At 39.9% G+C, this 25,774-nt stretch overlaps 1 protein-coding gene across 1 annotated transcript in view; it reads left to right on the top strand.

Annotated features, from left to right (window-relative positions):
* The window catches only part of RASGRP2 (RAS guanyl releasing protein 2), a 1,313,980-nt gene that overhangs the window by 294,984 nt on the left and 993,222 nt on the right, over positions 1-25,774 (top strand). Inside the window, exon 2 of the mRNA XM_040327755.1 lies at positions 2,560-2,704. Within this exon, the coding sequence (XP_040183689.1) occupies positions 2,635-2,704 (70 nt within the window). The 5' untranslated portion in view covers positions 2,560-2,634. The remainder of the gene's footprint in view (positions 1-2,559; positions 2,705-25,774) is intronic.

The raw sequence follows: 25,774 nt of genomic DNA, 5'->3' as shown, positions 1-25,774 counted from the left end.
GGTCAGCAATGCCCATCTGTAGCCTTACTGTGCCCATTTTCAGCCTTACTGTGCCCATTTTCAGCCTCACTGTGCCCATTTTCAGCCTCACTGTGCCCATTTGCAGCCTCACTGTGCCCATCTGCAGCGTCACTGTGCCCACCTGTCTGATCAGTGCCCATCTGCAGCCTCACTGTGCCCACCTGCCACATCAGTGCCATTTTCAGCCTCACTGTTTCCACCTATCTCATCAGTGCCCATCTGAAGCCTCACTGTGCCCATCTGCAGCCTCATGTACTTTTGATCTCCCACTGTGTCATGCAACTGCAGTCGGCAGTCTTCTATCAAAAGTTCCAACTTATCAAATTGTGTGTACTGCACATGCACGAGCGCGTCCACGAGAACGTCTTTCTGCTGCATGTCGTCAACCCATCAAATACACTTCGTTTAACGCATGATAATCCCCTATCACACACCGAGAAAGACGTTCTCGTGGACGCGCTTGCGCATACACAGTACACCCGGTTGGACTACAGTTAAGACAGCATGACACAGTGGAAGACTCGAGTATAAGCCGATGGGACTTTTTCAGCATAAAAAATGTGCTGAAAAAGTCAGCTTATACTATCTATTTAAAACTATCCATACTCCCTGCCGACACCACTGATTGTGGAAGAGAGTTCCACATCCTAACCACCCCGACAGTGAAAAAAAACCTACGCAGTTTAAGGTTAAACCGCTTCTCTTCCAGTCTCATGTGGCTCTGTGTCCTCTTACACACCCTGGGACTAAAACGTTTTATACCTACGCTGGGATCCCCATTGAGATATTTGTATATTGCTATCAAATCTCCTCTCAAGTGTCTCTTTTCTGAGGAGAATAAATTTAGCGCTTGTAGTCGTTCCTTATAACTGAGGTGCTCCAGACCCCATATTAATTTAGTTGCCCTTCTATGGACTATCTCCAGCTCCCTTCTGAGGGTTGGTGACCAGAACTAGATGGAATACTCAAGATGAGGTCAAACCAGAGTTTTATAAAGTGGCAGAATAATCGCTTTATCTTTGGAGTAATTTCCCTTTTAATGGATGCTAATATTCTAGTGGCTTTGGTAGCCACTGCATGCTATTGCTCAGTCCGTTTTCTACAAGGACCCCTAGATCCTTCTCCAACCTGGAAGGCCCTAGGAGTTCTCCCCCCTAATGAGTAACTTTCTTTTATATTTTTACCCCCTCCAAGTGCATTACCTTACATGTATCAGTGTTAAACTTCATTTGCCATGCAAAAGCCCACTCCGTTAATTTATTCAGGTCCTCTTGTAAATTTACTATGTCCTGCTGTGTTGTTCTTGTCCTGCATATTTTTGTGTCATCAGCAAACACTGAGAGCGAGCTATTTATCCCATCCTCTATATCATTATAAATAAATGAAAGTGGTTATATACCCACTTTTTAAAAAATTTCCTACAGGTAAGCCTATAATAAGGCTTACCTGTAGGTATAATGAATGTCTCCTAAACCTGTACGGTTTAGGAGACATTCACTTTGCATTCAGCCCCTGATGTCAGCGGCGCATGCGCTGTGAATGTCTGGCTGAAGGTCCGGCAGACGTTGCCACTCACAGCGGTGGAGCTGCAAAACCCAGAAGACACGCCAAGGGCAAAATGTCAGCTCCCTCGGTGTGGACTGGGATGAGATACCAACGCCCCGTTCTAAGGTAAGTATTTTATAATGCGCTAGTATAGTAGTTTTAACCGCTTTAAACAAAATTGGTCCAGGACAGAGCTTGGGGCACCCCACTAACCACTCTAGACCATTCTGAGTATACATTATTTATCACAACCCTTTGGACATGCCCCCATAGTCTGTTTTCTATCCAAGAACAAATCTTATGGTCCATACCTACAGACCTCAGCTTGTAGATTAAGCATTTGTGTGGGACTGTATCAAATGCTTTTGCAAAATCCAGATACACCACATCCACTGGCCTACCATTGTCCAGATGGCAGTTCGCAGTTCACTACCTTGTAGAATGTTAATAGGTTGGTTTGGTAAGAGCGACTATTCGTAAACCCATACTGATTTCTGCTAATAATACAAGCAAATTCTTGGATATTGTCCCTTATTATCCCCTTAAATAGTTTACAAACTACCAAAGTTAGACTGACAGGCCTATAATTCCCAGGAATAGATCTCTGCCCTTTTTTGAATATTGATACCACGTGGGCTTTCTGCCAATCAGCTGGTACCAATCCTGTCAGCATGCTGTCCATGAAGATTTGGAATAGCGGTCTGGCTATAAACTGACTGAGTTCTTTAAGAACACTTGTGTGTAAGCCATCTGGTCCTCGTGATTTAGTTATGTTTAATTTCTCTAATCCTTTCCTGATTTCAGCCCCTGTTGGCCACAAGGGTAGATCCTGTGGCGTGTTACCAACAATAATGTCATGGTTGGTATACCCCTCCTTTTCCTGTATGAAGAAAGCATTTAGTACAGCTGCGTTCTCCTCGTCATCTGATATTTAAATAAAAACAGAGAAACAATATCTATAAATACAAACAATTTTTGTTTATTTTTAATCAGCACCCTGATCAATCATCATCCTGAAACCCCAGCTTTACAAGCTCTTGACAAGAGGACAATAAACAAAAGACAGCAATGGAAAACCTGGATCTTGAGAAGGGACTTACCATTGATGAAATGACAGCCCTATGCATCGGAAATTTTGGTAAGATATGGTTTTCTCTATTTATCACTTCACAAATTGGCGGAAGACAACCAAAAGCATTATTTATGAATGTTGTTATAAATAAAAAATAAATAAAAAATAAATCATATGTAACACTGGGCAATGTTACTGTTATGCAGAACTGTACTTGGCAACAAGATGGCAGTGTTCCACAATCTAGTTATCACACAACCCATACAGAAATGCTGGGGGTCACTGAGACTTGTATGATGTGTGCAGTATTCTTTCATCCAGATTAGCTAAAGATGAACTAACTACACCACTCAAGAGGACTGGCAAAGGGGTCAGAAAATTTAAAAAGGGAAAAGTCAGGAACCTGGTGGGAGATGGGAGAGACAGAGAGAGACAATATTCACTCAGGCCCAGGCCTGATTGGCCTAACCTGGAAAGTTACAAAACAGAACAGAGTCATTGTCATCTACACAGCCATATCAGAGGAGGGTAAAGGGGGCCCCCCTCCAAACGGAAGGTCATCACTTTACTGTGGGACTGGGTGAGAGGGTTCTCTACCCATAAAACGCTGCCATTGTGTTCAAGCCTGTTTGTTGTATTCAGTTGCTAGAGTTCAGAACAGTTCACACTACATGCCTCCACTTTTAGGCACAACTGCTATAAACCACCCAGTGCTGCAGTCTAACATCCTTACTGCCTGCAGGACACCAGAATTCACCCCTTTGCTTCCCAGCTAGGCTCAAGTAGTGCACGCTCTACTTCAGACTCAAGCTATCCAAGGAAGGAAGTCACTTCTTTTTTGATATATATATATCCAAACAAAAGTTTTTTATTAATTAGATAAAATCAATCAAACATATACAGATTAATCCAAAACATGTTCTAAATCACGTTACAATCACATAGAAACGAAGCATACTGGCTCCAAATATACATACCATGTCTCTCACACAAAACAAAACAAAAAAAAAAGGAAGAGGGAGGAAAACCAGCATGGCCTCCATCATAGTTTAGAATTGACTAAGAAGTACATAGTTAATATTGATGCTAACATTGATACCATTCATTAACGCCTTAAAGTAAAGTGCGGTTCAGTATCAGTTCTACAGGAGCAAGTCCCAGGACATCTAGCCACTGAAACCAGTTTCTCAAATTTGCCTGTGCAACCTCTGTGCTGGAAAAAAGGAATTTTTCTGGAATAGAGCTCTACCGATAGCTTGTTTGGGAATATCATCAATAGAGAGGTCATCTAGGATCCCTAAAAGGCATGGTTTAGGGTCAGTCAGAATGGTTACCTGGAACCCTCTGTTTATAGTATTGAGCACTCCAGACCAGTAGAGGTGCAGCTTTGGGCATCGCCAGAGAAGATGTATTAGATCCCCATGTTCTCTAGTGCATCTAGTGCACAACAGATCCTCCCTAGTCCCATTTTAAATTGCCTGACTGGTGTTAAATGCACCCTTAGTGTGATATAGACCTGAGTCAAGCCCCATTGTTCCTCTGCAATTTCCCATCTGTAAGCTGCCCTGGACAGAAATCCCTTCAAAAAAAAATAGTCAACAACATATAATAGCACCTGGAGATGAATCCTTTAAAAAAGGGAGACGTCCACCAGGTAGTTAAAAATTGGGGAAGGGGATAACTCCCCCATATCCACGCGTGCCTGTGCCTTAACCGCGTGTTGCAATTGCAGATAGTGGAACCACATGGACTGTGGAAAGCCAAATTTAGCCTGTAAATCTGAAAAAAGGCATAGCTTTCCATTTACCAAAATATGGATCAGGCATGTGACCCCATGAAACTTTCATCTGGCCCAACTTGATAGTGATTGGAACTTAGCATAGTGTCCATTTCCCTATATAGAAAAAGAGGATGAGAAAAGTATCCTCACATGTAGTGTACATGTGGATACTTAGGGCCAGATTCTCATACATTAACGTTGCTCCTGGGCAGCGTAATGTATGTGCTGTACGCTACACCGCCGCAGGTTTACAGGTTTACATCCTGATTCTCAGAACACTTACCTGTAAACTTGCGGCGGTGTATCGTTAATTCGCTCGGCGCAAGCCCGCCCAATTCAAATGGGGCGGGCACCATTTAAATTAGGCGCGCTCCCGCGCCGAGCGTACTGCGCATGCTCTGTCGGGTAAATTACCCGACGTGCATTGCGCTAAATGACGTCGCCCCGACGTCATTTGCTTAGACGTTTACGTAAATGGCGTCCACGTATTTTTTTTAAACTTCGACGTGGGAACGACGGCCATAGTTAACATTGGTTGCCCCTGCTAATAGCAGGGGCAACCTTACGCGTCGCGTACGCTACGGAAACAACGTAAATTCTCAGCGTCGGACGCGCGTAGGTTCGAGAATCTCGCATACTTACCTCATTTGCATAGACGACGGGGAAAACGACGATGCGACACCTAGCGGCGGGAAAAAAAAATTACTTTTAAGATCTGACAGCGTAACAGCCTTACGCATGTCAGATCTAATGGGTATCTATGCGCAACTGATTCTAAGAATCCGTCGCATAGATACCCGGGGCCAGATGAGGAGTTACGACGGCGCTAATGGTGTTGCGCCGTCGTAACGCCTTTGAGAATCTGGCCCTCTGTAGTATAAAAAAATGCCACGTCCTAATACGTATGAACAAGAAAATAAGAGATAGATTATGTGAGTGAATGAATGACTTCCTCTCGAGCAACAGTCACTCACAATCCCATCAAAATTTGAAAAGAATAAAAAAGAAGTTGGCATATATTAGGGGAGGTAAATTCCTCTCCGAATATAGGGATTTTTTGATGTGAGATGTGTTGCTCTTGGTATCAAAGGTAGGCGCACAAAACACAAGGTTTAAAGTAGTATCAAAAATAATTTAATCATGTAAATATAAATATAAAATATCATATTTCATACAGTCATTAACACAATGAGAAATATATATATGGTCAGAACCACAATTACATGAAAAACAAGGTATAGGGGAGATTGGTTATTTTAAGGAAGATTAATGCGAATTTTGCCAACTAGTTTCGCACTATGTGTGCTTCATCAGGGCTTGCATAATGTTCCTGTTCCTTTAATGCATGTAGCGGTCTGTGTATGACATAAAGATTCATCATTAATACAGATATAGTACAATAATTTAATATGTTTTATTTTAAACATTTGAAAAAATGTGTGTGTTTTTAACACATATATATAGAGGGGAATATATAGTGCGCTTACCACTTCCGTTAAAAAGAGCTCCGAGAACTGGGCAGAAAAGCCTGCCTAGGAATCAGCAAAGAGGCACTGGATGCAATCAGGAGATTAGTTATTCCACTTATAATCAGTGGAAGCCAGATCCACTTGATTTTAGCAGGTGCGGACAATGAAATGTTTATGAGGATTTCCTCCCATAGAGAAGGAGAAGATACAGATGACAAAAATTTGTATCTATATTCTTCCTAAAAGCAAGCAAAAAGATAAAGGTAATAATAGAGAATATTGAAAAAAATGTCTATAAATATATATTGTGTAGATAAATTGTTTATGCATTTAATAATAATGGAAAAGAAAATATCTAATGAAAGCTCAATGGAGATGTTTACCTCTATAGTAGCAAGGTTAAACTTAGTGCTGCCAGATGGATCCACAGAGGTTCCCAATAGGTTCCCACAAAATTCTATAGATAAAAAATAAGTATATATATATATATGTAGATATATCAGAGACTAATGATTATCCCATATATAAATAATAGGACACAGTGCCTGTAACTATTATCATAGTAGGGCAACTGTCTATATATATATATGAAAAATAGATAGAGAAATAAACAAGAATTTTTACCTTAAATGGTGATAGAAAAAGAAAATTATGTAGTCAAAACTGACCCCTGGCGTCACCTCCGGTTCACGTGTCCCAAGACAAATGCGCACGCAGATAATGCGCTCCAGCATGATGACGTATGCTGGAGCGCATAAAGAAGAGACATGAAATCACTGTCTCTTAACAGCCAAAAGATGAACAGTTGGCTGGATGTGCGTGCGCGTCCCATCTGATATTGCTGATGGGACACAGAGGCGTCTGAGAAGTCGCGCCCCCTGTGTTGGGACATGTGATTGGCCGCATCACGCTTAGTGAAAAGTTCAACCTCCCCCTGCATCCAGAAGCCCACTGCGTAATAAAACATACAGCTCAGAGTTCAAAAAACGGAAATAATAATTTGATATAAAAAAATAAATAAAATATATACCCAATTAGACATATATATAACTCCGGAGAAACAGGCCAGAGTTTGTTTCTTAATTTTTACAAAAATTGAATAAACATCCAATAAGGGTTCATTTTTACATTGTCTACCTAGAGGAGAAGATTGATAGAGGCAGTGTCCATAATAATCGCGATTATTAGAGATTTTAATACTGTTCAGCTATTTTATCTTATCATATAGCTGGACAGAGCAAGAGAGATAATCAACAATGGATGCAAAATAAATCGACAACAGATAGAAAAAAATCAAATAAAACAAAACCAAGCATAACACCATAAATGTAAAAATACAGCAAGTACAGAGATTATACATATATGAGTTAGACGCAAGGGGCGGAGCAATAAAACCATTACAGTAGATAAGAAGTTATATATCTCTCGGAGGATCCTTCTGAGTATACAGTATGCAGACGCAATGTAAAGGCAAACCTGCCAGTGACCTATATATAGTAACTAAGAATAGATTATATATGCAGGGTCTTTAAATGACATCTCTGTGATTCAAAACAAGTGACAACCAGTTGTCATGTAAGCAAAAAATAATAAACAGCTCATAGGCTTTACTTATAAGAAAGGTTTGAATGACAGCGACGTATTAAGCCCTGGTGAATATGTGGCTCGCTGGTCAAAAATCCAACGAGCCTCGCGTTGGAGGATTTTTTTGTCAAAATCCCCACCTCTTTCTGGTAGGGGGATGACTTCCAAAGCGAAGAAAGAGATAAATGAAGGGTCATAGCTATGGTGCAAGCCTACATGTTTGCAAATAGGAGTATAGAGCAATCCCGCGTCTAGGTAGTAAAGATGGTCTTTAATTCTTCTCGCAAAGGTTCTCTTTGTCTTTCCTATATAGAATGCGCCGCAGCGACATTTAGCAAGATATACAATGCCTATGGTTGTACAATTAGCATGCCTCTTGGACTTAAGGAAACCTCCTCTAGGGAGGGAACAGCCGTCTCCTTCCTCAATCCAGGGGCAAACATCACATTGACCGCACTTATACGTGCCTGGTGTCTCAGGTTCCTGAGAATCCGGAGCATCAGGTACCAGATGGCTATGTGTAAGGCCGTCCTTAATGGATCTACATTTCCTATAAACAATTTCAGGTCTCTGAGAAATGTATTTTGAGATAATGGGGTCTTCGGCAAGAAAGTGCCAATTATGACTAACCAATTGGCGAAAGATGTTTTGATCAGAGCTAAATGTGGTTATGAGTTTGGTTGTCGGATTGTGCTCTTTTTCCCTCTGCTTAAATAATAATGCATCTCTGGTATTTGTCTTAGATTTTATATATGCTTGTTTCAGAACCTTTTTACTATATCCTCTCAGTAGAAGTCGTGAATAAAGGGCAGATGCCTCTTTTTCAAAATCCTCCTCCTTTGCACAATTACGCCGAAGTCTTAGGTACTGACTGTAAGGAATGCTTCGCACCAAGGATCTTGGATGCGAGCTAGAGTAGTGAAGAATAGTATTTCCTGCTGTTTCCTTTCTATACAGATTAGTGTAAAGGGTACCATCATCATTTATTGAGATTGTTAAATCGAGAAAGGGGATGCTTTTTGTATCTGACTGGACAGTAAATTTTAGGTTGTAATCGTTAATGGATAAGTATTCCATAAATTTACCTAATAAGTCCGCGCCACCAGTCCAGACGACTAAAACATCATCGATATACCTCCGCCACAGTAGGATGTGGCGGAGGTATATCGTGGCGGAGTCATCCGAAAAGACGGCTCTTTCCCACCCCCCCAGGTACAGGGTGGCATACGATGGGGCACAGGAGGTCCCCATCGCCACACCCTGCACCTGGAGGTAGGTTGAGCCATTGAAAACAAAGACATTGTTAGTCAGTATATGTTCCAATAGAGTTGTAACGAAATTACACAATTTCCAATTATTGTGATCTTGCTCACGCAAAAATTGGGAAACAACTTGGATCCCCTTTGTATGTGGGATACTGGAGTAAAGGGCCTCTACGTCTATTGCTGCCAAAATTGATCCTGCGGGTACGCTCATACCTTCCACTATTTTAAGGAGTTCCAATGTATCTTTAAGATATGATGGCAATGCCATTACATGAGGTCTCAATTGCATATCGACATACTTACTTGCAGTTTCCGTATGGCTGCCTATACCTGAGATAATAGGGCGGCCAGGTGGAACCCTGATGTCCTTATGTATTTTTGGCAGTGAATAAAACGTGGGAGTTATTGGCCATTTAATCTCTAAATATTCCCTAAGGTCTTGATCAATCAGACCTTGTTGAAATGCTAACGAGATCAGGGAAATATAACTAGATCTGGCTTTTGGAACATCATCTTCCGATATTGTCCGATACCAGTTACCATTGCATAAGATTTTGTCACACATTCTGATATACTGAGTCTTGGTCATTACAACTACATTACCCCCTTTATCAGAAGGTTTTATCACCAAATCACTGTTACTAGTGAGTTGGGTAAGTGCTTGTTGTTGCTGTCTTGATAGATTGTTGTCAGAGATCTTAGGGATTACTAGATTTTCAATTTGTTTCCTTGTTTGCTTAAGGAAGGCCCATACTGCTGGGGAAGTTTGTAGATTAGGGAATCTTTGTGATTTTTTCTTAAATTTACATGGTTCTGAGATCGGTTCTACCTCTAGTTCAGCTTCATCAGAGAGATCAATTAGATCTTCCGAACTCTCGTTTTCATCCAACAGTTGGATTAGGATTTTTAGCGCCCTAAAGTCTTGTACTTTGAAGTCTTTGTATAGTTCCTCTTCCCTAGAGGCTATACGTCCCCTATCGGTGTCAAACATAAATTTATATGTAAGGTTTCTAGCAAACAAATGTAGATCTTTAATTAAAGTAAATTTATCCACTTTTTGTGAGGGGCAGAAACTGAGACCCAGTCTTAGCACCTCAATCTCAGTGGGGGAAAGATTGTATGTTGAAAGGTTTACAATGTCTAGTCCTGAGTCAGCTGTATCTGTTTTACTACAAAAGGATCCATTTTTCCCAGTTTCATTGTCGGTAGTGGTGTGGACGGGATTAGGCAAGGTCCTAAAGGGATATTACCTAGGTTGGTTTGTCTATTACTAGTTTTGGGAATAGCTCCCTGTTCTTTTTGACTTATAGTTTCCCTTTCATTAGAGAACATTACCAAAGGAGTGTTACCCACCACCAGGTCACCACTTGTGTCTATTCCCAACTCTTGGTTCTTTATGGGTTGGTCAGTGGGAACCTGAGGAGAGACCATGCGTTTTTTGAGTGTCCCCCCTTGTGCATTATGCCCACCACCGTTACCGCGTTTGGGTGCACGTCCTCGTCCTGCTGGTCCTCGAAAGGGTTTTGGGATGGTTCTCTGTGAAGAAATAGAAGAGGATGAAGCTGATACATCTGAGTCGGATTTATATGCAGTCGGTTCATATTGATTATTACGTCTAAAGGTTTTCTTTCCCTTCTGATTAGGATTGTGATGCCACTTGTATGCATAACCTCCTGCGAATGCTAGTTGATCCTTATAGAACTTTTGATCCTTCCTCATAATTACGTTCTTATTGTAGTTTTCTAAATGCTGTATCAAATCTGATTCCTTTTTCTGATATTCACTATTAGAGGTTAAGTGATTGCTTGAACTACGCAAGTTTTCAATCTCCCTATCCAATTCTGCAAGATCAATAATGTGTTTGTCCCTCAGCATTATCATCATGTTAGAAGAACATGTATTCAAATTTTCCTCCCATTTGTCTTTTAGTGCTGATTCAGTCACTTCAAACGTGGGGAAAATTTGCACTCTCAATCCTTGAGGATTGACCTTTTCTTTCAGATATCGATCAAAGAACCGAATATGCCAACCTAAGTTGGATTTTCTTTCCATTAATTTTTTAAGTTTCAGAAAGAAGACATCAAGTCCTACTTCCGTCTTTGCTTGGGATTTGTAAGAATTTTGGATAGTATCCAAAAACTTCTCCCAATCCAAGCCTGAAAACTGTGACATTCTAGAAATGAGAAGAAAGGAGGAAAATATATAAGTAGCGAAAGAGAGAGAAAGGGACCAAAAGAGAAAAAGGTACAAAATATCTATCCTCAGTACTTGTACCTAATTCAGAGCACAGTTATACAATCAGACAATGTTGAACCTAGGTTGTTTTTTATAGTTTCATAGAAAGTTCAATGTAAGTAAAACTAATGTTTTTTGTTGTCACCTTAGTACTGGAGGTCATTCATCACTCAATTGCGGGTTTTACACCCAAAGTAAGGTCAAGAGATAGATTATGTGAGTGAATGAATGACTTCCTCTCGAGCAACAGTCACTCACAATCCCATCAAAATTTGAAAAGAATAAAAAAGAAGTTGGCATATATTAGGGGAGGTAAATTCCTCTCCGAATATAGGGATTTTTTGATGTGAGATGTGTTGCTCTTGGTATCAAAGGTAGGCGCACAAAACACAAGGTTTAAAGTAGTATCAAAAATAATTTAATCATGTAAATATAAATATAAAATATCATATTTCATACAGTCATTAACACAATGAGAAATATATATATGGTCAGAACCACAATTACATGAAAAACAAGGTATAGGGGAGATTGGTTATTTTAAGGAAGATTAATGCGAATTTTGCCAACTAGTTTCGCACTATGTGTGCTTCATCAGGGCTTGCATAATGTTCCTGTTCCTTTAATGCATGTAGCGGTCTGTGTATGACATAAAGATTCATCATTAATACAGATATAGTACAATAATTTAATATGTTTTATTTTAAACATTTGAAAAAATGGCTGTTAAGAGACAGTGATTTCATGTCTCTTCTTTATGCGCTCCAGCATACGTCATCATGCTGGAGCGCATTATCTGCGTGCGCATTTGTCTTGGGACACGTGAACCGGAGGTGACGCCAGGGGTCAGTTTTGACTCTTTTCACCTCCGGTGGAAATGTAGCTATTTAAGTCAGCGCTGACGATGGATATGTCAGACGCTGGCTTGGACGGCTGAAGGAAGGACCATACTACTTTATGCGAGACGCCAGCATACGGACTTCACTCGTCTTTATGCTGTTACTATTCAGCAAAGGTAATTACTCCTTGATTCAATGAATCAATGCCCTACTTAGGCTATCTAGCCACATGCACCATTCCTAAATATTAAATTCTTTTCCTGTTCATTTTGTTTTAGAACCTATGTGGTAATATGTGGTATTGTCTTTGAACCACTCTACTAATACTACCCTGAAGTGTAATTCAACGGAGGCATTATATCCCCTAATTACAACAGGAAACATCACTGTACTACATAATTTTCTTTTTCTATCACCATTTAAGGTAAAAATTCTTGTTTATTTCTCTATCTATTTTTCATATATATATATAGACAGTTGCCCTACTATGATAATAGTTACAGGCACTGTGTCCTATTATTTATATATGGGATAATCATTAGTCTCTGATATATCTACATATATATATATATACTTATTTTTTATCTATAGAATTTTGTGGGAACCTATTGGGAACCTCTGTGGATCCATCTGGCAGCACTAAGTTTAACCTTGCTACTATAGAGGTAAACATCTCCATTGAGCTTTCATTAGATATTTTCTTTTCCATTATTATTAAATGCATAAACAATTTATCTACACAATATATATTTATAGACATTTTTTTCAATATTCTCTATTATTACCTTTATCTTTTTGCTTGCTTTTAGGAAGAATATAGATACAAATTTTTGTCATCTGTATCTTCTCCTTCTCTATGGGAGGAAATCCTCATAAACATTTCATTGTCCGCACCTGCTAAAATCAAGTGGATCTGGCTTCCACTGATTATAAGTGGAATAACTAATCTCCTGATTGCATCCAGTGCCTCTTTGCTGATTCCTAGGCAGGCTTTTCTGCCCAGTTCTCGGAGCTCTTTTTAACGGAAGTGGTAAGCGCACTATATATTCCCCTCTATATATATGTGTTAAAAACACACACATTTTTTCAAATGTTTAAAATAAAACATATTAAATTATTGTACTATATCTGTATTAATGATGAATCTTTATGTCATACACAGACCGCTACATGCATTAAAGGAACAGGAACATTATGCAAGCCCTGATGAAGCACACATAGTGCGAAACTAGTTGGCAAAATTCGCATTAATCTTCCTTAAAATAACCAATCTCCCCTATACCTTGTTTTTCATGTAATTGTGGTTCTGACCATATATATATTTCTCATTGTGTTAATGACTGTATGAAATATGATATTTTATATTTATATTTACATGATTAAATTATTTTTGATACTACTTTAAACCTTGTGTTTTGTGCGCCTACCTTTGATACCAAGAGCAACACATCTCACATCAAAAAATCCCTATATTCGGAGAGGAATTTACCTCCCCTAATATATGCCAACTTCTTTTTTATTCTGAACAAGAAAATAACTAGGGGCGAGTTGTTGGACTTTTCAGGCACTGTATGCTGGTGAGAATATAGTCGCACAGAGAGTTTTCTCTAAAAAAATTGATTTATTTAAACATAAAAGATGCAGTTCATATTAAAAAAGACTTGACATTCCAACAGAGCTATCTGATAAACCAATTAGACAATGCAAGGTACCTCCAAGGTATAACAGGGATTGATAAACTAGTGGTCATACGTGAAAGTACAGAGTTTCAATAGTAGAGTAAGAACTTTCTTATCCGAAAACAACACGTTAGAAGGTTAGAATGTCCTGTATGATGATGGAGGTGCAGACAGATGAATGTCTGAGAGCTGGAACTTGCAGTATATAATGACTCGACCGGTTTCACGCAGTATTTCAGCGCTTCCTCATGGAGTCTCTAAAGTATGGTTTACTGCAGGACAAGAATAAAAAACAGGGGGACAAACATATACAAAGTAGAACAATTAAACAATGAATACATTTGATGGATACATAGATAGATGAGCATGTGAACAGCGCTAATCACTCTCTCAAGGAGCAACAATTGAAAGGAAAGAAGAAAGAAAGAGGACGTGAAATAAAGGTGGTCCTCAGAGGCAGACCTAGAAAGGAGGTTCAGTGTGAAACCATCTCAAAGGCATTCATTCATTAGTATAGTGGGGACGGGGATATATGATATTTTTGAGTGGATGAGAAGGGAAGGAACATATATTTTTGTATAGCAACAAGGATATAATTATTTCAATGGGTTAATATACTTACAAATAGTGTTAAAACGTTTATGTCATCCAAAAGTAAGTACACAGCATAGGAGGGATAACTTCCTACAAAAGGTTAAATAGCTAGGTCCGGACTGCTGGACATTAGGTAGATATGTAAAAAACCCTTGAGGGCAGAAAAATCTAAAAAATAGATATGGATAATTATATATTTTTTACAGTAAAGAAATATAAATTTAGATATACAGTGAAATTGTTAGAGGTATCCGCATATTACCTTCAGTGGAAAGTAGTAGTGCCACAGGGGGGGGGGCATGACTGGCATCCCTGATAAAATCATTCACGGGTAGTGATTATGCCTGGATATGTGCCTTAAAAGGCTGCTGGTCCAATAGCACCATTGATCCTAATAGATTAAAAAGACAGACAAGTGCTGTCAGTGTAACTTGTTCATGAAGGGGAAACAGAGGGAGAGACGATAGGGCTGGATGAAACTTACATAAGTGTTTGTAGCAGTAGCAAACTCGATCCACAAGCCTCCCGGGAGACTGCAGCAAATGGCGTCTAAGCACTGAGGGTTAAATAGAGCCCCGTCCCGTACGGAAAAGAAGCGGAGTACGGCGCTGCCGTCTGATGTCATCCGCAAAGGCCGCAACACACCTCCCAACGTAGGCGTCGCATAAACAAGAGCGGCGTGCTGCATGGGAGGCGATACACCAGGACGGAGGCTCCATCTAGTGGTGTAAAGGAATATCTCCATGGTGGTAAGGAGATATTAGATGCGGCCAGCACTATACAAAGAGAGGGAAAAACCTAATGAGATGTAATGTGACACACAGACAGACCGAAACAAAAAGATGAGGAAGGAACAGAAAGAGGAAAAGAAGAAAAAACACATGAGATGAGTTGCCAATTCACATGCCCATCATCAAGGTTACATAACTTACAACATATTTAAATTAAATCAGTGGCACATACATTTCAAAAAATTGTTGATTCCTTTGAAAGATTTGCAAAACCAAAACCAATTGGATATTTAATTGTTTCATATAATGAATACCGTTTGGTATAACTCTAAAAATAAATACAGTACCATAAATCATTATACACCATAGCATAGAGAAAACAGGAAAGGAGGTCCAAAGGTAAAGGGGGGGGGGGCAAAAAGACAGGAGGGGGGGGAAAGAAAAGGGGTGTGGGGTGAATGTTGGGGGGAAGAGAAAGGGAGGGGGAGGGAAAGGGGGAATTTGGGGGGGGGGTAAATACAGATCCAAATTGATTATATTGTAGCCATACCATAGATCACAAACTGAATATAATGTATAATCATATCACCCAAAACAATCAGCATAACAGAAAATATACCAGATAGTAAACCTAAACTTTTAAGGATAATAAGTTAAATAGATTTGTTAGATAGTTTTTTTATGGCAATGCTCGTCAAATATGTAGACGATTTCTTCCTTCAAAAAAGGAAAACAAGCCAAAATTATTGTAGTCAGGAAAATTCGGAAAGAAGACAGAAAAAAGAGAGGGGGGGGAGGAGGGGGGGTTTAAAAAAATGGGGAAGTCAGGTAGACAAGGTAAGTTGTTCTTATAAAAAGGTTTATAAGATTGTGCCTCATTGAGGCCAGGAGCACAAAGGGCGTTGAGACGTTCGATCCATAAGGTTTCTTTTTGTAATATCAATTTTTTGAAATGTATGTGCCACTGATTTAATTTAAATATGTTGTAAGTTATGTAACCTTGATGATGGGCATGTGAATTGGCAACCCCTCTCATGTGTTTTTTCTTCTTCTCCTCTTTCTGTTCCTTCCTCATCTTTTTGTTTCGGTCTGTCTGTGTGTCACATTACATCTCATTAGGTTTTTCCCTCTCTTTGTATAGTGCTGGCCGCATCTAATATCTCCTTACCACCATGGAGATATTCCTTTACACCACTAGATGGAGCCTCCGTCCTGGTGTATCGCCTCCCATGCAGCACGCCGCTCTTGTTTATGCGACGCCTACGTTGGGAGGTGTGTTGCGGCCTTTGCGGATGACGTCAGACCGCAGCGCCGTACTCCACGTCTTTTCCGTACGGGACGGGGCTCTATTTAAGCCCCAGTGCTTAGACGTCATTTGCTGCAGTCTCCCGGGAGGCTTGTGGATCGAGTTTGCTACTGCTACAAACACTCAGGTAAGTTTCATCCAGCCCTATCGTCTCTCCCTCTGTTTCCCCTTCATGAACAAGTTACACTGACAGCACTTGTCTGTCTTTTCAATCTATTAGGATCAATAGTGCTATTGGACCAGCAGCCTTTTAAGGCACATATCCAGGCATAATCACTACGCCTGAATGATTTTATCAGGGATGCCAGTCATGCCCCTCCCCCCCTGTGGCACTACTACTTTCCACTGAAGGTAATATGCGGATACCTCTAACAATTTCACTGTATATCTAAATTTATATTTCTTTACTGTAAAAAATATATAATTATCCATATCTATTTTTTAGATTTTTCTGCCCTCAAGGGTTTTTTACATATCTAAGTGTAGATGATATAATCAGCGCAATAAAAACACATATAAAACAAGCAGCTGAACACTGGGATTCAATTAGTAAAATTCCTGAGAGTAAATAAAAAATAGGTAGTGCAGCGCTAAAAGTCCAATAATAGAAAGTCCATATAGAATCTTTTCTAAAGTGACTGGTGATGAGTAGAAAATCATGCAGGTGCTGTAGCGTGGAAACAAGTAGAAACACCTCCACCAATGGTAGTAATGGCCGCTCACCTCACAGCTATGACCCTCTGTTAGATAAGGTCATAAACAGCATTCCCATATGGGTATCTCCAATAACAAGGGAAATCCAGCAATGATAAAAAGGTCTCCAAAGGAAGGTCAGCAGTCAAGCATCAAATCCAAATATGAAAGAAAAACAGCACATAGTGTTTCTCCGTGGAGACAGAGCAGTAAAATGTAATGAATAAAATGCACTTACAGAGCAAGGCACTTAGTCCAGTGCCAAGGATAACAGGCGTGTGTGTAGCTATGATCGCGGGTGACGTCACGCTCTCCCTACCGAACGTTGCGTCCCTGGGGCGGGACTTCTTCAGCGGATGTAGGTGAGAAGGAAACGATCACCCTAATATATATGCGTCCGTTGCGTGGCAACCGCGACGCTAAATCCAGCTACGGGGAGGCAGCAGGAACAAACACAAAAGCAAAAACGAAAAAACGAGAGCACATCCAATCAGCGTGTAGAGGGGAGTGTGACGTAGGAGCGCAGGTATCACATGGTAAACACCACTGAGAAAGGCGCAGCGTCCGCCGTGAAGCGCAGGGGTCACATGGTGGTTTCTATGGAGAGAAACACAGCATCTGCTACAGTGCGGCTAGAGGGACAAAATACAATGCCACAGCGCTGCAGAAAGACAAAACGGCTGTGACTCAACACAGACAGATGCTATACACACTGAGGATTCATGATATTATTACTATCCAAACATCATGAGAGGAACAGAATAAATGTATGAAAGAAATTTTATAAAAGAGGGGGGATATTATAAAAAACTGCTAGGTTTAGATACCCCTCATAGGAATATATATAAATCAAAATAGATTATATAAAACCGTGAAGTCAACCGCGATCATAGTAATCAACACACAAATACATAATATCAATCAAGATACAGATAATATCATATAAATATCTGTATTAAGTTACATTAAATAAGATAAAATAAAAATCTCTGTATATATAAAATCACTACACATAAAAATATATATATAAAAAATTATATATACATAAAAAATTGTTAGATAAAATCATCGGTCAGAAATGAAACAATTAATATCAAAATCAACATTAAGGCCGTCTGGAATTAAAACACGTGTCTCATGGATCCAATATGATTCCTTTTTACTTAATTGTCGGATAAAGTTACCCCCCCTCCAATGACGGTTAACTTTCTCTATCCCCCAAAAACGTAAACCCCTCGGGTTTTTATGATGAAATTCTTTAAAGTGACGTGATACATTATGCATGGTTTTTCCTTGCTTAATGTTGTTAACATGCTCGGCCAGGCGGACATGAAGGGGTCTAGAAGTCCTCCCTATGTACTGCAGGCCGCAGTCACATTCAAGCATATATACCACGCCTATAGTGTCACACGTGATAAGCTGCTTGATATCATACTCTCTGTTGGTGGCCGATGCCAGAAATTTTTTCCTCTTTTTAAGATTGACCTTAGAACTCTTACATGGCACACATCGACCACAGGCATAAAATCCCCCCAGAAATTGTAATAATCTATTGTCAGAAATGACCGGGGGGTTAAGCACACTAGGTGCTAGCCTATCTCGGAGGGAGGGAGCTTTCTTGTATATAAATTGAGGCTTTTCTGGTAATACTGGGCCCAACACTTTATCCTGTTTAAGAATAGACCAATTCCTGGCTATGATCCTTTCGAATTTCTTGTGTTGAACATTATAGTCCAGGATCATTTTAAAATTGCGCGCAACATTAGTGGATTTACCAATAGGATTAACCCGATCAGACACCAAAGTGGTTCTGTCCAATTTTTGGACTTGTCCCATTTCTTCTTCCAAAGTCTCACTTTTGTAACCTTTTTGGACAAATCTATCGGCCAAAACCCTAGACTGGATAGCATAATCCGTCTCTAAAGTACAATTCCGAAGTAGTCGAATAAATTGGCCCTTTCGGATATTACAAAGCCAAGATTTATGGTGACAGCTCCCTAATGGAATAAAAGCATTACGATCGGTTGGTTTAAAATAATTGGTGAGTTTAAAAAAATTTACATCCTTCACAATGTTGAGATCCAAAAACACAATTTTCTCGTAATCAATGGTCCAAGTAAAACTAATATTTTTATTATTGTTATTGAGGCCGTCAATGAACATATCTAATGCGGCCCTCTCACCATTCCAGATAATTATCACATCATCGATATAACGGCGGTAGCAAACCAGTTCGGAGGGGCGGTCGCGGAAGATAGCTTCTTCTTCCCAATGGGCCATGAAAATATTGGCTACACTGGGTGCGAAACGCGCGCCCATAGCAACTCCTCTGGTTTGCAAAAAGAACTCACCGTTATACCAAAAATAATTTCTTGATAAACAAAAATGTAAACTACTCAAGAGGAATTCTTGATGTCTACCAGACAACTGGGATGTAGAGATTGCCCATTCCACAGACACCATGGCATCATTATGCCCAATAATGGTGTAGAGAGAGTCCACCTTTAATCCTCTCAATAAAGATACCAAGTTTTTGGAGGTTTTCAAAAACTTGGTTGTTAACGATCTGAATGTGTTAAAGGTCAAGAAAGTGCAGGATCCCCAGTACATTAAAAGGGGTATCGAATCTTTGGTAAACAGAAAAGATATAGTGATCCGCCCTGCGGATAAGGGCGGTGGTCTTGTCATCCTAAGTAAGGAATATTACCAATCTGAAATGAGTAACCTTCTTTCTGATAGAGACACTTATCAAGTCTTGTCTAAAGATCATATGTTCACTTTTAAAGATGAACTTCACCGTATCATTGAGGATGGCAGAGACCAAAAAATTCTGAATAAAAAAGAAGCCTCTTATCTCGATCCCTTGTTTTGCAGGACCCCTATTATTTATTTTTTGCCAAAAATCCACAAGAATAGCACTCACCCCCCAGGGAGACCCATAGTTAATGGGATAGATTCGGTATCGGCAAGATTGGGCCAATATATAGATTCCTTCCTACAGCCATTGGTGGTGAAGTTGCCCACTTTCCTGAAGGATACTAAGCATATTATTCAGACTTTAGAGTCACTTGATTGCCTTTCCAATACTATATTAGTCACTGGAGATATGAGCTCTCTCTACACCATTATTGGGCATAATGATGCCATGGTGTCTGTGGAATGGGCAATCTCTACATCCCAGTTGTCTGGTAGACATCAAGAATTCCTCTTGAGTAGTTTACATTTTTGTTTATCAAGAAATTATTTTTGGTATAACGGTGAGTTCTTTTTGCAAACCAGAGGAGTTGCTATGGGCGCGCGTTTCGCACCCAGTGTAGCCAATATTTTCATGGCCCATTGGGAAGAAGAAGCTATCTTCCTCGACCACCCCTCCGAACTGGTTTGCTACCGCCGTTATATCGATGATGTGATAATTATCTGGAATGGTGAGAGGGCCGCATTAGATATGTTCATTGACGGCCTCAATAACAATAATAAAAATATTAGTTTTACTTGGACCATTGATTACGAGAAAATTGTGTTTTTGGATCTCAACATTGTGAAGGATGTAAATTTTTTTTAAACTCACCAATTATTTTAAACCAACCGATCGTAATGCTTTTATTCCATTAGGGAGCTGTCACCATAAATCTTGGCTTTGTAATATCCCAAAGGGCCAATTTATTTGACTACGTCGGAATTGTACTTTAGAGACGGATTATGCTATCCAGTCTAGGGTTTTGGCCGATAGATTTGTCCAAAAAGGTTACAAAAGTGAGACTTTGGAAGAAGAAATGGGACAAGTCCAAAAATTGGACAGAACCACTTTGGTGTCTGATCGGGTTAATCCTATTGGTGAATCCACTAATGTTACGCACAATTTTAAAATGATCCTGGACTATAATGTTCAACACAAGTAATTCGAAAGGATCATAGCCAGGAATTGGTCTATTCTTAAACAGGATAAAGTGTTGGGCCCAGTATTACCAGAAAAGCCTCAATTTATATACAAGAAAGCTCCCTCCCTCCGAGATAGGCTAGCACCTAGTGTGCTTAACCCCCCGGTCATTTCTGACAATAGATTATTTAAATTTCTGGGGGGATTTTATGCCTGTGGTCGATGTGTGCCATGTAAGAGTTCTAAGGTCAATCTTAAAAAGAGGAAAACATTTCTGGCATCGGCCACCAACAGAGAGTATGATATCAAGCAGCTTATCACGTGTGACACTATAGGCGTGGTATATATGCTTAAATGTGACTGCGGCCTGCAGTACATAGGGAGGACTTCTAGACCCCTTCATGTCCGCCTGGCCGAGCATGTTAACAACATTAAGCAAGGAAAAACCACGCATAATGTATCACGTCACTTTAAAGAATTTCATCATAAAAACCCGAAGGGTTTACGTTTTTGGGGGATAGAGAAAGTTAACCGTCATTGGAGGGGGGGTAACTTTATCCGACAATTTAGTAAAAAGGAATCATATTGGATCCATGAGACACGTGTTTTAATTCCAGACGGCCTTAATGTTGATTTTGATATTAATTGTTTCATTTCTGACCGATGATTTTATCTAACAATTTTTTATGTATATATAATTTTTTATATATATATTTTTATGTGTAGTGATTTTATATATACAGAGATTTTTATTTTATCTTATTTAATGTAACTTAATACAGATATTTATATGATATATCTGTATCTTGATTGATATTATGTATTTGTGTGTTGATTACTATGATCGCGGTTGACTTCACGGTTTTATATAATCTATTTTGATTTATATATATTCCTATGAGGGGTATCTAAACCTAGCAGTTTTTTATAATATCCCCCCTCTTTTATAAAATTTCTTTCATACATTTATTCTGTTCCTCTCATGATGTTTGGATAGTAATAATATCATGAATCCTCAGTGTGTATAGCATCTGTCTGTGTTGAGTCACAGCCGTTTTGTCTTTCTGCAGCGCTGTGGCATTGTATTTTGTCCCTCTAGCCGCACTGTAGCAGATGCTGTGTTTCTCTCCATAGAAACCACCATGTGACCCCTGCGCTTCACGGCGGACGCTGCGCCTTTCTCAGTGGTGTTTACCATGTGATACCTGCGCTCCTACGTCACACTCCCCTCTACACGCTGATTGGATGTGCTCTCGTTTTTGCTTTTGTGTTTGTTCCTGCTGCCTCCCCGTAGCTGGATTTAGCGTCGCGGTTGCCACGCAACGGACGCATATATATTAGGGTGATTGTTTCCTTCTCACCTACATCCTCTGAAGAAGTCCCGCCCCAGGGACGCAACGTTCGGTAGGGAGAGCGTGACGTCACCCGCGATCATAGCTACACACACGCCTGTTATCCTTGGCACTGGACTAAGTGCCTTGCTCTGTAAGTGCATTTTATTCATTACATTTTACTGCTCTTTCTCCACGGAGAAACACTATGTGCTGTTTTTCTTTCATATTTGGATTTGATGCTTGACTGCTGACCTTCCTTTGGAGACCTTTTTATAATTGCTGGATTTCCCTTGTTATTGGAGATACCCATATGGGAATGCTGTTTATGACCTTATCTAACAGAGGGTCATAGCTGTGAGGTGAGCGGCCATTACTACCATTGGTGGAGGTGTTTCTACTTGTTTCCACGCTACAGCACCTGCATGATTTTCTACTCATCACCAGTCACTTTAGAAAAGATTCTATATGGACTTTCTATTATTGGACTTTTAGCGCTGCACTACCTATTTTTTATTTACTCTCAGGAATTTTACTAATTGAATCCCAGTGTTCAGCTGCTTGTTTTATATGTGTTTTTATTGCGCTGATTATATCATCTACACTTGCATATCTACTTTTCAATTTTTAATAATCTAGCAGTAATAATGGATGTTTTCCAATATTTGGAAAAAAGGGACATCAAAATCACTGATGTATTCTCTAGAACTGCCATTGAACCAGCGAATGATTTAGTCCAGTCTTTTCGTAAGTTGGGACATTTATTTGAGAAAAAGACAAAAACCTGGTGGGATATTGTCTCATTTGAGCAATATTTGTCCTCCAAACTTATTCCAAGACGTCTAAGGTGGGATGTCCCACCTAATGATGGCTTAGTGGATATTGAGTCTATCTCAGAATGGAGTAGTTTTTTCATTAAGAAAGGTTTAGAGCTCATTGAGCTCCTTTTTGGTTCGCAAGCAAAGGAAGCTTAAAATGCTTAATGCACAAATTAATGATATCACCACCTTGTTAGAACCTTTGAAAGACAGTGAAGAGTTTCTCAAACTATCAGGTGATTTGAAAAATAAGTTAATGAAGTGGGACCTAGAGATACAAAATAAGAAACGGAAAAAGTTCATTAGGGATTGGGATGATTTTACTGGAACAAATAGTATCTTCAAATGGCAAGCCATTCCTACTATTACTCCTAATGATAATATCAGACAGACTGACAACAATCCCTCTATTGAAGCTCAGATTTCCACTCCTAGAGCTCCTACTTCCCATTTAGCTTCACATTTGCCACCCCCTGAGAGATATTCTTCTCCTAATACGTACCACTCAGTCAGAGGTAACGGTAAGAGAGGCAAAAATAGAGGTGGTAAAAGCAGGGGTAGATCTATTCCTCCTGTACATCCCTATACGGCCCAATATACCCCCGCACAATACCCTAGCTCCCCCTCCCCTTGGAGAGATGCACCCCAACATGGGGATTACAGAGATTCCTCCTATGCTGGAAGACCATCCACTATTCCCACTTCCAATAGATTTGCCCCTTTGGCCAATCAGCACACATACGTGGAAGGGGATTTTTTAGGACCACGCCAGAATCATCAGCTGGATCCACAGTACCTATACCCCCCTCCCGGAGAATGGTGGAGACACCCGCCCCCTCCTATCCCTCTAAACGCTGGGACACCAAGAAAGCGAAAACAAAGAGAGGAAGGAGAGGGGGTAGGAGATTTCAAAAGGCCCCGACCCCATTAGGGGCAGGTATATATAATCTTAGTGGCATACCCCTTAATGATGATGAATTGAAAGTTCTGGACAGAGGCCTAAAATTCGCTCCAACGAAAAATTTGAACAAATTTCAAACTTATATTAGCCTTCAGAAGTTTATCAGAACTCTCAATATGAAAAAGTACTTTTTGTCTAAAACCTCCAGTACAGTGACACCAGTCACTACTAATTATTACTCAGGGTTGAGAAATAAGTCCACCTTTAATCCTCTCAATAAAGATACCAAGTTTTTGGAGGTTTTCAAAAACTTGGTTGTTAACGATCTGAATGTGTTAAAAGTCAAGAAAGTGCAGGATCCCCAGTACATTAAAAGGGGTATCGAATCGTTGGTAAACAGAAAAGATATAGTGATCCGCCCTGCGGATAAGGGCGGTGGTCTTGTCATCCTAAGTAAGGAATATTACCAATCTGAAATAAGTGTCTCTATCAGAAAGAAGGTTACTCATCAAGTCTTGTCTAAAGATCCTATGTTCACTTTTAAAGATGAACTTCACCGTATCATTGAGGATGGCAGAGACCAAAAAATTCTGAATAAAAAAGAAGCCTCTTATCTCGATCCCTTGTTTTGCAGGACCCCTATTATTTATTTTTTGCCAAAAATCCACAAGAATAGCACTCACCCTCCAGGGAGACCCATAGTTAATGGGATAGACTCGGTATCGGCAAGATTGGGCCAATATATAGATTCCTTCCTACAGCCATTGGTGGTGAAGTTGCCCGCTTTCCTGAAGGATACTAAGCATATTATTCCGACTTTAGAGTCACTTGATTGCCTTTCCAATACTATATTAGTCACTGGAGATGTGAGCTCTCTCTACACCATTATTGGGCATAATGATGCCATGGTGTCTGTGGAATGGGCAATCTCTACATCCCAGTTGTCTGGTAGACATCAAGAATTCCTCTTGAGTAGTTTAGATTTTTGTTTATCAAGAAATTATTTTTGGTATAACGGTGAGTTCTTTTTGCAAACCAGAGGAGTTGCTATGGGCGCGCGTTTCGCACCCAGTGTAGCCAATATTTTCATGGCCCATTGGGAAGAAGAAGCTATCTTCCGCGACCGCCCCTCCGAACTGGTTTGCTACCGCCGTTATATCGATGATGTGATAATTATCTGGAATGGTGAGAGGGCCGCATTAGATATGTTCATTGACGGCCTCAATAACAATAATAAAAATATTAGTTTTACTTGGACCATTGATTACGAGAAAATTGTGTTTTTGGATCTCAACATTGTGAAGGATGTAAATTTTTTTAAACTCACCAATTATTTTAAACCAACCGATCGTAATGCTTTTATTCCATTAGGGAGCTGTCACCATAAATCTTGGCTTTGTAATATCCCAAAGGGCCAATTTATTCGACTACGTCGGAATTGTACTTTAGAGACGGATTATGCTATCCAGTCTAGGGTTTTGGCCGATAGATTTGTCCAAAAAGGTTACAAAAGTGAGACTTTGGAAGAAGAAATGGGACAAGTCCAAAAATTGGACAGAACCACTTTGGTGTCTGATCGGGTTAATCCTATTGGTGAATCCACTAATGTTACGCACAATTTTAAAATGATCCTGGACTATAATGTTCAACACAAGAAATTCGAAAGGATCATAGCCAGGAATTGGTCTATTCTTAAACAGGATAAAGTGTTGGGCCCAGTATTACCAGAAAAGCCTCAATTTATATACAAGAAAGCTCCCTCCCTCCGAGATAGGCTAGCACCTAGTGTGCTTAACCCCCCGGTCATTTCTGACAATAGATTATTAAAATTTCTGGGGGGATTTTATGCCTGTGGTCGATGTGTGCCATGTAAGAGTTCTAAGGTCAATCTTAAAAAGAGGAAAAAATTTCTGGCATCGGCCACCAACAGAGAGTATGATATCAAGCAGCTTATCACGTGTGACACTATAGGCGTGGTATATATGCTTGAATGTGACTGCGGCCTGCAGTACATAGGGAGGACTTCTAGACCCC

Source organism: Rana temporaria, chromosome 11, assembly GCF_905171775.1.
Source record: "Rana temporaria chromosome 11, aRanTem1.1, whole genome shotgun sequence".
Classification (NCBI taxonomy): Eukaryota; Metazoa; Chordata; class Amphibia; order Anura; family Ranidae; genus Rana; species Rana temporaria.
This window is presented reverse-complemented; position numbering and strand designations above follow the sequence as displayed.